The sequence below is a fragment of the Sarcophilus harrisii genome, chromosome 2 (assembly GCF_902635505.1).
Source record: "Sarcophilus harrisii chromosome 2, mSarHar1.11, whole genome shotgun sequence".
Lineage (NCBI taxonomy): Eukaryota > Metazoa > Chordata > Mammalia > Dasyuromorphia > Dasyuridae > Sarcophilus > Sarcophilus harrisii.
In genome coordinates, this window is record NC_045427.1 from 267064176 (window position 1) to 267077470 (window position 13295).

Sequence of the window (13295 nt, forward strand, 5' to 3'; positions counted from 1 at the left end):
CTGAAAAATTACCCATGCATACATCTTGTAAATAAAAAGCTATTAAAAAAAAGTCCTTTAACAATTTAAACCTAATTTCCCAAATATCATTTACCATCACTGAAACCTGTGTGGTAAAAAATGTTTATCTTTATATGCTATGGCAAAATAGCACATATTTTAACATTGATATCAACATCTGGATTACCTTGAATCGAATGATGTAGGCAGCTATCAGCACCCCGATACTTTGCACCAAGTCTCCCAGGGCATGAACAAATGCTGCTCTCACTGCAAGGCTGTCAGTTCCTTGGTTATGTCCATGCCCGTGCCCATGCCCAGAACCTGTGGTAGGAGAGTTTGGCGGAGGGGAGTGGGAATGGGAGTGATGGTGACCAGATTGATTCAACAGAAATCCCATTCTGTTTTTTTAAAAAAAGAAAATATCATTATTTTTCCAAAGAGAGAAAAAAAGGCAAACTTTTGTTACTAGTCTCCTTTAAGGGGACACAAAAAACCAGCAATGTAACATTAATGCCTATAGCACCTTTAGACAATGACAAAAAAAAAAAAAAAAAGGTATGTTTCTATATTCCAGCGAATTATTCTTTTTCTTACATCATCAGCTTTCTTTTTGGCACATTCTATAACCAGCAAAAGCCAAAGGACTTAGCTGGGAAGATCACCTAAGCTCAGACGCTCCCAAATGAGAGCCTGAAACTGCCTCCCAGGACCTCTGGGACATGGTCCAGGAAGAGCAGGGTTTACGTCTCCCACCAATAAGCCTGGATGTGGGACTCAGCATTGCCATTTTCAATCTCTGCTTCCTCAGAGTCATTTCATAGGAAACAGTTTGATTCAGCAGTTCCAAAGCCAGCTGAGGTTGAAAGGAGAGCCAGGTCTCCCTTGGCCTGAATCCTGTGGAACCTTTTGCCTCCTAATTCTTCAGGACTCGAGGGTAGCTGTTTTCTGGAGTCCAGAGCAAAGCCAGCTTCCTTGGGTTGCAGTTAGAGCTGGGAGACAGGCAAGAAGGGTACCTGCTGTCACTTCTGCCCCCCATCATTCACCTTTCTGTGCTAGTAACCACCTTCAAAGGAGGGTGACAAGACATTCTGCAGGACACATGGACGGGCACAAGGTCACCCAGGTACATCCAACAGATGAGATGTATATAGGAATAAGAGGACAAACAGGGAGGTAGGTAGAAGACAAACGAAAAGGACAGGATGGAAGGAAAAGGAGTGGCAAGAAGACAGATGTAGGAGAAATGTAAGGAGGAGAAAAATAGGAGGACATAGGGTGATAACAAACAATTCAGCAAATTCTTTTGTTTAAATACCCATCTCTGAACCTACCAATATTAGGTACACTGGGATTTACAAAGTTCCACAGGTTATTACTGGACAGAACAAATATGTAGGTTTGGTTGAAAAAAACACATACAGTTATAGCAACTAACTAAAAACAGCTTCAGAAAGTGGGACATATTAAAAAATAAGTGTTTAAACATGCCACTTTTGTTCTGACGACTTTACTGTTTATTGCACTTTTAATGTGAAAACTCTAGTAGTATTATTATCTCCAAGACCAGTCTCCTGATTATTTTGTTTTAGTCAAACACATTTATGCTTAAATCAATAGTAGAGAGAAAATGGGATCATGTAGTAGTTTTACTATCCTTTTTGGGGAAAATTAACACTTAATATACAATGAGCAATTTTTAAAACTAAAAATTCAAACAACTACTGTTCCATTTTTAAATTTTAAGATATGCGATATTTAAATAATATTTATTAACATTAATAACAAATATAAAATATTCAACAGGGAAAAAACAGCAAATAGAACTTACATTACATTAACTGCAACTCCAATGGCTGCGGTTATGAGCATTATATCTCCATTAATTTCATAATTCATATGGATGGTTCTTTGCACGGCTTCATATAAGAGGAATCCCATAAGTATATAGACCAATAGAACACTAATAATAGCTGACAAAACCTCTGTAAAGATAAACAAGTTACATAGGCATATTTGTAGCTAAGTAAAATTTATCAAAATATTATACATACTGTATTTACACTTTCTTGCTTCAAAGACATACTGTAACATGTAGTAGGATGGGTATTTAGTTTGGGAGTAAAAGGCTGAGTTAGAATCTTGGTTTCTTTCCTCTTTAAAAAAAAAAAACAAAACACAAAACACTTTGGTGATATATTTTGTTTTTGCATGACTTCATTTTCTAAAGTATCTTTCTCCCTATCCACTCCCAGAAAGCCATTTCTCAGCACAATGAACAAAACATCAACAAAACAGTTTAGCAAACTAAAAGAAATAAAAACTAACTAGTTAGCAAAACTAGTTAACATACAAACACTAAGTGTAATGTTTCATAATCACAGTCTCCCACTTCTACAAAGAACTGGGGGAAAGAGGAAAGGATGGAGAGGGCAAAGAGGTGCTATTCATCTCTTTCCTTGAGCCAAATCATCATTCTAACCAGGCTTTGCCTCTTATTTCTCTGGGTCTCAGATTCCTCATCTATATCAGAAATATCAAATATGCATTCTAAACCAGATTAAAATGTAACTAGGAAATATTTAACAAAATAAAAACATAATAAAAATATAGATATTTCATTTTAAAACAGTCGCTATGCAGGCCACAAAAATCCTTAGGATAGGGATTAGTGGCCCTCATCTCTCCTTGAGTTTGATAACAATGAATTAGATTTCCTCTAAAATTCTACTCTATCAAATTCTTCTCATTTCTGAAAGGCCTTTCCCCAACATGATTTTCTCATTGCAATTAAATTTCAGCCTTTTGGAATAGTGGCTCTGGGAATCTTTAGGAAGCCAAAATCAAAATTTCTTCGAAGCTTTGGATGGAAGTCTATTCTTTAGTTGTTGAGGGCTCAAGAAATGCTGCTTTGATGCCAAAGATAGTAATCAAATTTTTTTTTCCTACTCAAACAATGTGCAAAGTACTGTGCTGAGCAATACTTATAAAAAGCCAAACACAAAGAACAAAACCCTGTTCCTGCCGACAAGGAGCTTACATTCAAGCAACTAATGTGGCAGTTCAGTGAAAAGAGAAATTTGGAGTCAGGAAATTCAGACACTAATTTGCTGCATGACTCCTCTATAAATCACTTAAGCTCCCTGGCTCAGTTTCCTCAACTGTAAAATGAGAATAGTACTCACCTCCCAGATTTGTTGCTAGGGATCAAGTGAAGAAAATTTCTGTAAAGTATTATAAAAATGCTATCTCTTACTGATATAGATCTGTAGCCTAATATGTAAAGAGGTATAAAACAAACACATAGAACAATAAAACAGAATTAGGAATATGAAGGATTCAAACCTTTTCAGTGTTTGTGTTATAAACAAAGTTGCAATGAGCTGGAAATACTCAGGGATTCTAGCCTCCTCTAGAAGCTAGTCTACATGGTTCCTTCCTGCTCTAAAACGCTAAGATATACAACCATTTCAGCATCATGGAGGATGGATTCTAGAAACCATTTTCTGGCACTGGTTGGAGTTAGAATGGCTACTGGTTTGATCCAAGCCAATATTTAGTCTGGGGTTGTTTTCTGCCTTGGTATGACTGTGTTTCCCCTGAAAACATAAGCTCTTTAGTTACTGTTTCGTTTGTATTGTTCTTATGTTGAAAAGCCTGATGAATGTTGTTTTTGCCTTTCCATTTGAGCAATCTAACTTTGTACAAGCTGATAACCCAGAAAGTTTTTTCCAACTCTAAAATTCTATGATTTTGGTGGGGCAGTTAGAAGGCATGGTGGATCGAGGGTTGGGCCTGGAGTGAGGAGTTCAAACCCAGCCTCAGACACTTACCAGTCATGTGAACCTGCGTCACGCAACCTGACTGCCTCAGTTTCCCCATTAGCAAAATGGGACTCAGTAATGGACCTCATCGCCTATGATCGTTGAGAGGATCAAATCAGATCATAATTGTAAAGCACTTAGCACAGTGCCTGGCACATAGTAAGTGAATAAAGTGAGAGTTGTATGTGTGCTATTATCATTGTTTTAGAAGCCCATTTTACAGATGAGAAAACATAAGAGATGTTTTCATCTCATATGAAACAAAAAGAGAAAGAAAGCAAAACTTTAATATAATTTGTCAAGTGTCAAAAATAGAATTTCATACAAGGTCTTCTACTTGAACAAAAGGTCAGTGCTCTGTTCTGAAATATCTTTAATGAAAATACGTGCCATGACAAAGAACAGGAGTTTAAGTATATGGAGCTTCATTAGCATAAATATTATTTCACAGTTGTAATCAAATTATGGAAATTCAAAATCGGTTATGCAAAATGCCTTACAATGTTTACTATATTGTGAATTTTTAGAATATTAATTCAAATTCTAAAGCGGTTTTAGTTGGGCTGAATAACAATAAAATGAAAATAAAGGAAAGAAAAATCAAAATAAGGCGGGGGGGGGGGGGGGACACGGGACCTCCCACAAACATTCCAAAATTGGGGAATCTTGTACCTGCTCCTAAATTAGGCTTGGCTATCCTCAACAGTTTAGAGAGGCCATATCCTCTTATCCTGGGAGACCCTACTTACTAAAAAACTACAGTTTCAAGTTAAAAGTAGTCTTTCCCCATGGTGACTCTAATATAATTAAGTATCACAAGGGTTCTTAACAGCTGAAAACTTACATCCATTTAGTGCTTTGAGATGTACCAAGTGCTTTCCTCACAATAATTCTTTGAAGTAGGTCCTGAAGTATTGTCCTCATTTTACAGATGAGATCACATGGTTATATAGCAATTGTTGGAGGTGGGTCTGGCAAAACCACGTTTCTAGTCCTGGATTCTTTCAACCATACCAAGCTGTATTTCTGAGTTAAAGATTAAGGATGACTTTGATTGCTAAGGATTCCTAGTTTTATCATGTGGTAACTCAGGAGATGCTGCTATACCAGTCATGTTCCTTTTTCATGAATTATTAAGGGAATCATTTATACCACACAATCTCATTTCCTAGAATAAGAATGGAGAGATATTGTTGCTCTGTAATTTTTATTCTAAAATAAATCATCTGCTGAAATTGCCAAACACTGTATTGACAGATTCTAAAGAAATACTTTAAAAGATAATATGAATATATTCTAGAAAAGGAGACACATATTTAAGATTAGATGCTTGTTACATAAGTGAAGATTTTTAAGATGTAAAAATTCACCTTTGCCGAAAGAGACGACTGTTTCTTTATATTTTAATATTAAATTTAATGAGAAAGTATGGTAAATATAGTAAGGTAGTTAAATTTATCTAGTCAGAGTAGATAAATCCTTGTGCAAATGTATAGATTTTTTTTTTTTTTTTTAAGATTTAAGAGGAAAAAAAATTTCAATCAACAGTCAAATTATGACCTGCTCAGTACTTTCATTCCAGCTCTGGGTTGGTCCCAGGTCACATAATCTACAATTAGGATTGCTAAGATAAAAGGAACATATAAAGCCAGACTGAAGAGTTAATATTTTTCATTTTCTAGAGGGGATCCAAGTGAGTTTCATAATGTAAAACTCTGGAGAGATCTGTGTAGTTTAATATTACTCCCATTAGTTCTTAAACAAGCCTGAAAGGTCATGTTTCAATCTGAAGGGAAATTTTACTACATAATTAAAAACTCTTGAAAGAGATGTTTTGAATGGAAATGTTGGCAAGCCTTTTATCATAGTATCCTAAAAAGCTTTGCTACTGCGCTCTATACATTATTTGGTCCTCATTAAATTACTTATCCATGGCAAAACTAGAGGGCTGGGGGAGGGATTAGATAGAGTGAATGAATCTAGGCTGTTTTCCCACAAGTAACTGAAATAAAAACAGATCTTTATAATCAGAGATGCGGCTAAGATGCAGTCTGAGTTCAGCACAGAAACCAAACATTTAACAACATTTCACACACCCTCAACCTTCCCCTTCTTCCCCCCCCAAACAACAACAAATCCCTCAGCAGGAGATGTGATCTGGAAGAGCTGTAGACATTGAGAAAATTCAGATAAGACCTGACAGTTAAAATGCCTTTTATGTACTTAAAGAAACAAACATACACACACCCCCAGCTGCCTTTTGAAAAAGACTAGTTCTCACATACAAATATCAGGATATATGGAATCAGAGATAATTTTGACTCATTAGAATATGATTGGAAAACAAATGATACTGAATCTAAACTTCTTGACTGTTCCAAGGGGGGCTACTTATGTTATAATATAGAACCTCAATTCATTCAACTTCAAAAATATTTTTATTGGCAGTAAAATAGTAAAATTACTCTACCTCAATTACATTTTTCTGTTAGCTGAAAGTACTTTTAGTTATTAGTCAATTCACAATAAAAGATTCTAGACAAACCTGGATACTAATATTAAACATAATTATTGTACAATTCATATTACAATAATTATGTAATAAGGTGAGAAGCACTTGGTTGAGGAATTGTAGCATATGTGTGGGTCCTTTTTTTCCTTCTTTCTCTTTGGTGCAATTAGGAGAATACATTGGAGAGAAAGTGCTGGCCCCAGAATCAGGAAGACCCAAATTCAAATCCATCCCAAGCACATTTACTAACTGTGTGATCCTGGGTAAGCCTGCCTCACCTGTAAAATGGGATCATAATGGCACCTACCTCATGGGCTGCTCCGAGAATCAGTCAAGATAATATCTGTGAGGTACCAAGCACGGAGCCTGGCACCATAGAGGGGCTTAACAAATGTTCATTTCCTCTCTTTCTCCTCTGGGAAGAGAGCAGATCTCAGTAGAAGAGACGCTATTGCTGAAAAGGAAAGGCTAAGAGGCTCTACACCAAACAGCCACGGACATTGTGCTGCATGCATGCTGTCGTGATTATTTTAGCTAGCTGCTGAATCCCAACCAGAAGTAGGAGTGACCTACCTGCTAGAGGCTCTGATTTTATCACTCCTTAGATGAAAAGCCTCTGTGGCTTCCTCCACCTACCTATCAAATAAAGTTTAAACTCCTTTGTCAAGAGAAATGAAAAGATTTTCAAATAATGTCCACAAGATGAGAAATCTCCCATTTCTTACTAAATTGAATTATGAAACTAATTACAATTATTAGTGGCTCTAAAAAATACTACAGACACAACTTAGATGAGTATTGGCAAAGTGGTGGGTAGCTAGATATTATTGACCTAAAAATCTATGTGTGCTAGCTAATCAGGGTATTTCCTCCCAACCCCCCTTTTTTCTTTGCTTCAAATATCTCTGGAACAAAGTCTCATCTTAGGTTCGGATGGGCAACAATTGGCCCTCAGGCTGTGTGCTAGAAGTCTAGACTTCAAAAGGTCCTTCTAGGCACGCTACCACTGGCCCCAATCTACTCTGAGGGCTTCCTCTGTGAGTTCCTACCTCTGAAGGACCTTGACTCTTTCTAAAATGTATTTTAGCATTTATCAGATAATATAGTAAGGTCCTTGAGGACAAGGAGTGCCTTATTCTACTTTATAACCAAACAACAGGATTCAGGTGTAATTTGCCAAACAGAACTCTGTGAACACTCATTTGGGAATTGTTTTCTCACAGATTCCGTCCAATACAAATGACTTTGTACCCATGTGGTATGATGAATTATCTGTACCATCATTAGCCTTCTTGACTCCTACACCCATGTTGCTCAGCAACACAGAATGAAGTCTGTGGGCTACTAGAAATTCTTGTTATCTAATCTCAACTAATGTCTGATTGTCACATTTCACTGTCAATTCTCTAAATTCTTACCTCAACACCTCATATGTGTCTCTCAAGACTTTTGGGAGAAAAATCAAGGGCATCTCTTCTAATTTCCTTCATTTTCCATATTCCTTCTTCACACTGGCTATGAAGAAGTAATGCTCCTTGACAAGCCCAATCCAACTTGTGTACCCTCAATCCTATTTTCCTCTGAGAATCTGCCCAGATCCTTCTTCTCATCAGCTCACCTCCTCCATCTTTTTTGTTCCCTTTTAAATCTCTGTCTATCTACCAGCTCTTCTTCTCTTGCAAATGTGATTAATTTTCCTTATCCTTAAGAAACCTTCATAAGACTTTAAGGTACCCTCAACCTAACTTCTTCTCTCTCTCCTAGGGGGGAAAAAATTACATACTGATCACTTCCATCAGTTCTCAGCTCCTTGAATTTAGCTTCTGACTCCTTCATTTGACTACAAGTTTTCATTCTAGGGACACTGCTAATTGATGATTAGTTATCCCATTACTCTATTTGCACACTATGCAGCTTCTGATTACTGTTCTCTCCTATATACATGCTTGCTATCTCCTGTGCTAAATCCATTTGTCAATACTTGGACTTAGGTGTTTTTGAAGACTAAACTGCCATTTTTCTTCTTTCTTTTAGACCAAAGGTACTTAACCTACGGCCCCAAATCTTGCTTTTAAAAATATTTTGATAGCATATTTTAACACAATTAAATTCCTTTGTAATTTTGTGCGTTTACAAATATTTTAAGAAAGGATCCAAAGTTTCTCCAGACTGCCAAAGAGGACTGACCATGACCCAAAAAAGTTAAGAACCCTGCTCTAGATTCTCTCTACATGATTATATCCCATGATATAATCCCCATGAATTCAGATTATCAACAAATAGGTGAATCCAGACCTAATTTCTCTCCTAAATTCCAGCACAAAGTCAAAACTGTAAGCCAATCATTTCCCTTTGGACATACCACTGACATCTCAAATTCAAAACACTAAAAATAAAAATTATTTTTTCCAATAAATCACCCCTATTTCTGTTAAGGGTACTATCATCCTCTGAGCTATCCAAGTTTATAAACTGAAATTTATCCCTGGTTCTTCTCTCTCCCCCAGTTATCAAACCTTGTTGATTTTACTTTCACAAGATATCTAGCATCTGTCCTTTTCTGTCTGCTCACTTGACTACTTCCCTAATTTAATAGAATCAGTGTAGAGATAAAATGTTAGTAATGATTTCTTTTTGGTGCTTCAGGAGCTCAGTCCCCTTGGACAGGGTCCAAGACTAACTTACCTCATACTGAGTTCCACCTCATAGCAAAGTGTTCTAGTCAGGCTCCACTGTATTTCTTAACATTTGCTGTCAATAACATTTGCATTGGTCTAAACTGTTCTAAGAGCTGAAATGGGCTCCCTGATTCTAGCCTCTTCCTTTTCTAATCCATTTTCTACAGAGCTGCCAAAAAACACAAGTCTGACCACTACACTCTTTTGCTCAAAGATCTTCAATGGCTCCCTACTGTCTCTAAGAAAAAAACAAACACACACAAAAACTCAACTACATGCTCAAAGCCTTCTACCATTTTGGTTCCGATTTATTTATCCAGACACCTCTAGCATTATTCTCTTTGGCTTACTGTCTAACAAAACTAGAGACTAGGTGTTCCCCAAACTTTCTGTTCCATCTTTCTACTCTTGCTTTTGCTGAGGAAATCCCTCATGCATAGAAGGCCTTTTCTTTCTCATTCTCCCCCACAAATTTTTTCCCTTTAAAGCTCCACTCAGGTACGAATTCTTCTACAAAGACTTTCCTTGATTCCCCTATTTGTTAAAGCAAACATTCATTGTGTATTACTTATAGTGTTGTGCATTGTTTATTGTGGATTATTTGTGTACGTATGGGATCCATCTTCAGAATTCTTCTGATTAAAGTCAGAGTCCATTTCATTTTTACTTTTTTGGCAGAGATTTGCAAATGCATACATGTTTTAACAAGTGTTTGTTTCCACCACAGATTCTCTCCTTGAAGAAATCAGTATTACTCATTTATTCTAAATACTCCTAAACTGTATTTTAAGTACATGCAAAGAAGCACTTCTACAAAGATGAAAAACCATCTGTATCTTTTGCTTTCAAAGATATAATGGATTTAACAGGAGATAAGACTCAGATATGTTTAATACAATGTAGGAGATGAGAACAAAAAGAATATCTATACAAGGTATTCTATTTCACTTTTGGCTGGAGATGAAGAGTATCACAGAGGGAAGAGAGAAAAAATCCTGAGAAAGGCCCTGGAAAGGAGCAGATTTCAATAAGCTGAAGCATAGAGGAGTCCTTTGACAGGGAACAAGTTGTCTCTGGGCAGCTAGGAGGTACAATGGATAGAGCTTAGGACCTGGGAGTCAGAAAGACCTGAATTCAAATTCTGACTCAAAAGCTTACTAGCTGTGAGATCCTGGGCAAACCATTTAACCTTTCTGTGCCTCAGTTTTCTCATCTGTAAAAGAGTATAAAACACATGTATTTCTTAGGGTTGTTGTGAGGACAGAACTAGTGCTTGTAAAAGCATCGCCAAACCTCAAAGCACTACAGAAACACTAGCTATTATTTTTCCCTTAGATTGTGAGCTGAGAACAAAAATTTCAATTTTCCATTTTGTTTTCTTTTGTATACTTAGTGCTTATTGACTGACATAAAATAGGAGATAAAGAGAGCCAGATTTCAAACTATATTACAAAACAGTAATCATCAAAGCAATCTGGTATTGGCTAAGGAATAGAGTGGTAAATCAGTGGAATAGATTAGGTACACAATATACAGAAATAAATGACAACAGTAAATGAAGTGTTTAATAAACCCCCAAATCCAAGCTTTTAGAGCAGGAACTCCCATGGTTCAACAAAAACTTCTGGGAAAACTGGAAAGCAGTTTAGAGGAAACAGTCTTACACCAAGATATGTCAAAAATGGATATGACTGAAATGATCAAAAATGGTCAAAATGGGTAAGTGGTTTAAAAATATAAAGGGTGATCTGAACTGATGCTAAGCTAAACAAGCAGAACTAGGAATACATTATACACAGTAACAGCAAGAATGTGTGATGGTTAACTATGAAAGACTTGGTTCTTCTCAGTAGTTCAGTGATCCAAGACAATTTCAATAGACTTTAGGAAAAAAATGCCATCTAAATCTAGAAAAAGAATGATGGAGATTAAATGTAAATCAACACCTGCTATGTTCACTTCTTTTTTGTTTTCCCTTCCATAATATTCCCCTTTAATTCTGACTTTTCTCTCTCAACAAAATGCGTCAAAAGCAATGTGCATTAAAAACAAATAAAAAATAAACGTAAAGCGTGATCCATATGCAAACTGGGGGAACATGGAATATTTTACTTGTGAGCTCTATCTATAAAGGAAGAGTTTATGAATAAAGAAGAGACAGGGAGGATCACAGGAAATAAAATGAATAATTCCTACTACATGAAATTTTAAGTTTTAGTGTAAACAAAACTAATATAGTTAAAATTAGAACTAAAATAAGAAATTGGTAAAGAATTGTTATAACAAGTTTTTCTTGTTATATGAAGGTCTCATTTCTCAAATATATAGGGAACTGAACCAGCTTTACAAAAATGAGCCTTATATGAAGGTCTCTTGTTAAATGAAGGTCTCATTTCTCAAATATATAGGGAACTGAAACAAAATTTACAAAAATATGAGTCGTTCCCCAATTTATAATCAAAGGATATGAAAAGGCAGTTTTCAGAAGAAATCAAAGTTAGTCACAGTTACATAAAAAATGCTTTAATTCAATTTTCATTATAGAAAAGGCAAATAAAAACAACTCTGAGTTACCACTTCCTACCTATTAGATTGACTAACATGAGAGAAAATATGTCCAGAAAATGTTGATACACTAACACATTACTAGTAGAGTTATGAACTAGTCCAACCATTTGGAGAACAACTTGGAACTAAGTCCAAAAAGCTATAAAACTGCACATTCCTTCAATCCAACAATACCAGTATTAGGTCTATATCCCAAAGAAATCGAATAAAAGGAAAAATATTTATGGTCTTTTTGTGGTGGCAAAGAATTGGAAATTGAAGGGATGTTCACTAAGAAATGACTAACAAATTGTAGTATGTGATTGTGATGAAATACTATTATGCCATAGAATGTTTTCAGATAAACCTGGAAAGACTTCTATGAATTGATGCAAAGTGAAGTGAATAGAACCAGAGAACACTGTAGACTGTAACAATGATCAATTGTGAAAGACTGGGCTACTCTTGTCAACATAACGATCCAAAACAGTTCTAAAAGAATCGTAATGAAAAATGCTAAGCATCTCCAGAGAGAGAATTGATACTCCAAGTTCAGAATGAAACATACTTTTAAAACTTTATTTTTCTCGATTTTTCCCCCCATGTGTATGTTTCTCTTACAATACAACTAACATGGAAATGTTTTGCACAATTTCACATGTCATATTACTTGCCTTCTTAAGGATGGAGTAGGGAATAGAGGGAGAAAATTGGAAACTCAAAATTTAAAAAAATGGATGTTAATTTTTTTTTTTACATGTGATTGGGAAACATTTAATAAAATAAAAATATATTTAAAAAACAAAACAAAACAAAAAACAGGGATAGCACCTGCCTCTAACTGTTGAAAAAACTTTTTAAAGGGATAAAAACCCCATTTTCTGAAAATCTACATCTTTGTAATCACTGTGTTTTCATGGTAACTGTTTAATTTCTCTCATTTATTTCCACTATAATTGTACCAAACATTCTAAGAAAAAACTTACTTAAGGAAACAATGAAAAGGATCTGGGTAAAGAGAGATAGAAGAAAATGTAAGAAAATTATAAAGATCAACCAAGACTTATATGAAGAGATATGAGAAGATGCTCTCAACCAATCTTCTTTGTGGAAGTGAGAGGTCCACAGGTATTACACATTATTTTTGGATTTTTTCAATGTATAGAACAATTATGCTGTTTTCCCCCTTTCTAAAAAAAAAAAAAAAAAAAAAAAAAAGTCTTTCTGGGAAGACATAAAAGCAAGAATTCGACTAAAGCCCTCTGACTCCAAATCCAACTTTCTTCCCACAATGACACATTATGATCTAGTCACGGGGTACATCGAGATCAAATGGACAAAATAAGTAAAAGGAACAGATCACAAGCCTCGTGATCTGATTTAGTGATTTAGTGAATGATTTAGTAATGATGAGATCATGATTTCAATTACTAAGTGTCAGGCATTGGGCTAAGTGTATACAAATCTGGGCACCTAATGGGAATGTTCTCTGACAAAGGCAGATCAGCTAATAATTATCTGATTTGTCTTTAAGTTGACTTCCTCGTTCAAAAGAAAGGGGAAATAATGAAAATAAATTTCGAACTTCCAGCAACAAACAGGAACTGGTAGATGGTGTGGATATGATGAGAACTTTGAAGAGAAGTGGCTTCATCTGTAATTGGTAAGGAGAGAAAAGCCAAGTATGGTCTGACATGCCCTAGATTTTGAATAGATTTCAAATTGTTCAGTGAA

The 13295-nt window shown here is 35.7% G+C and overlaps 1 protein-coding gene across 1 annotated transcript in view; it reads right to left on the reverse strand.

Moving 5' to 3' along the window:
- The window catches only part of SLC30A4 (solute carrier family 30 member 4), a 34700-nt gene that overhangs the window by 13248 nt on the left and 8157 nt on the right, over positions 1-13295 (reverse strand). Inside the window, exons 4-5 of the mRNA XM_003756105.4 lie at positions 1832-1985; positions 188-401 (exon numbers count right to left, since the gene is read on the reverse strand). Of these exons, the coding sequence (XP_003756153.1) occupies positions 188-401; positions 1832-1985 (368 nt within the window). The remainder of the gene's footprint in view (positions 1-187; positions 402-1831; positions 1986-13295) is intronic.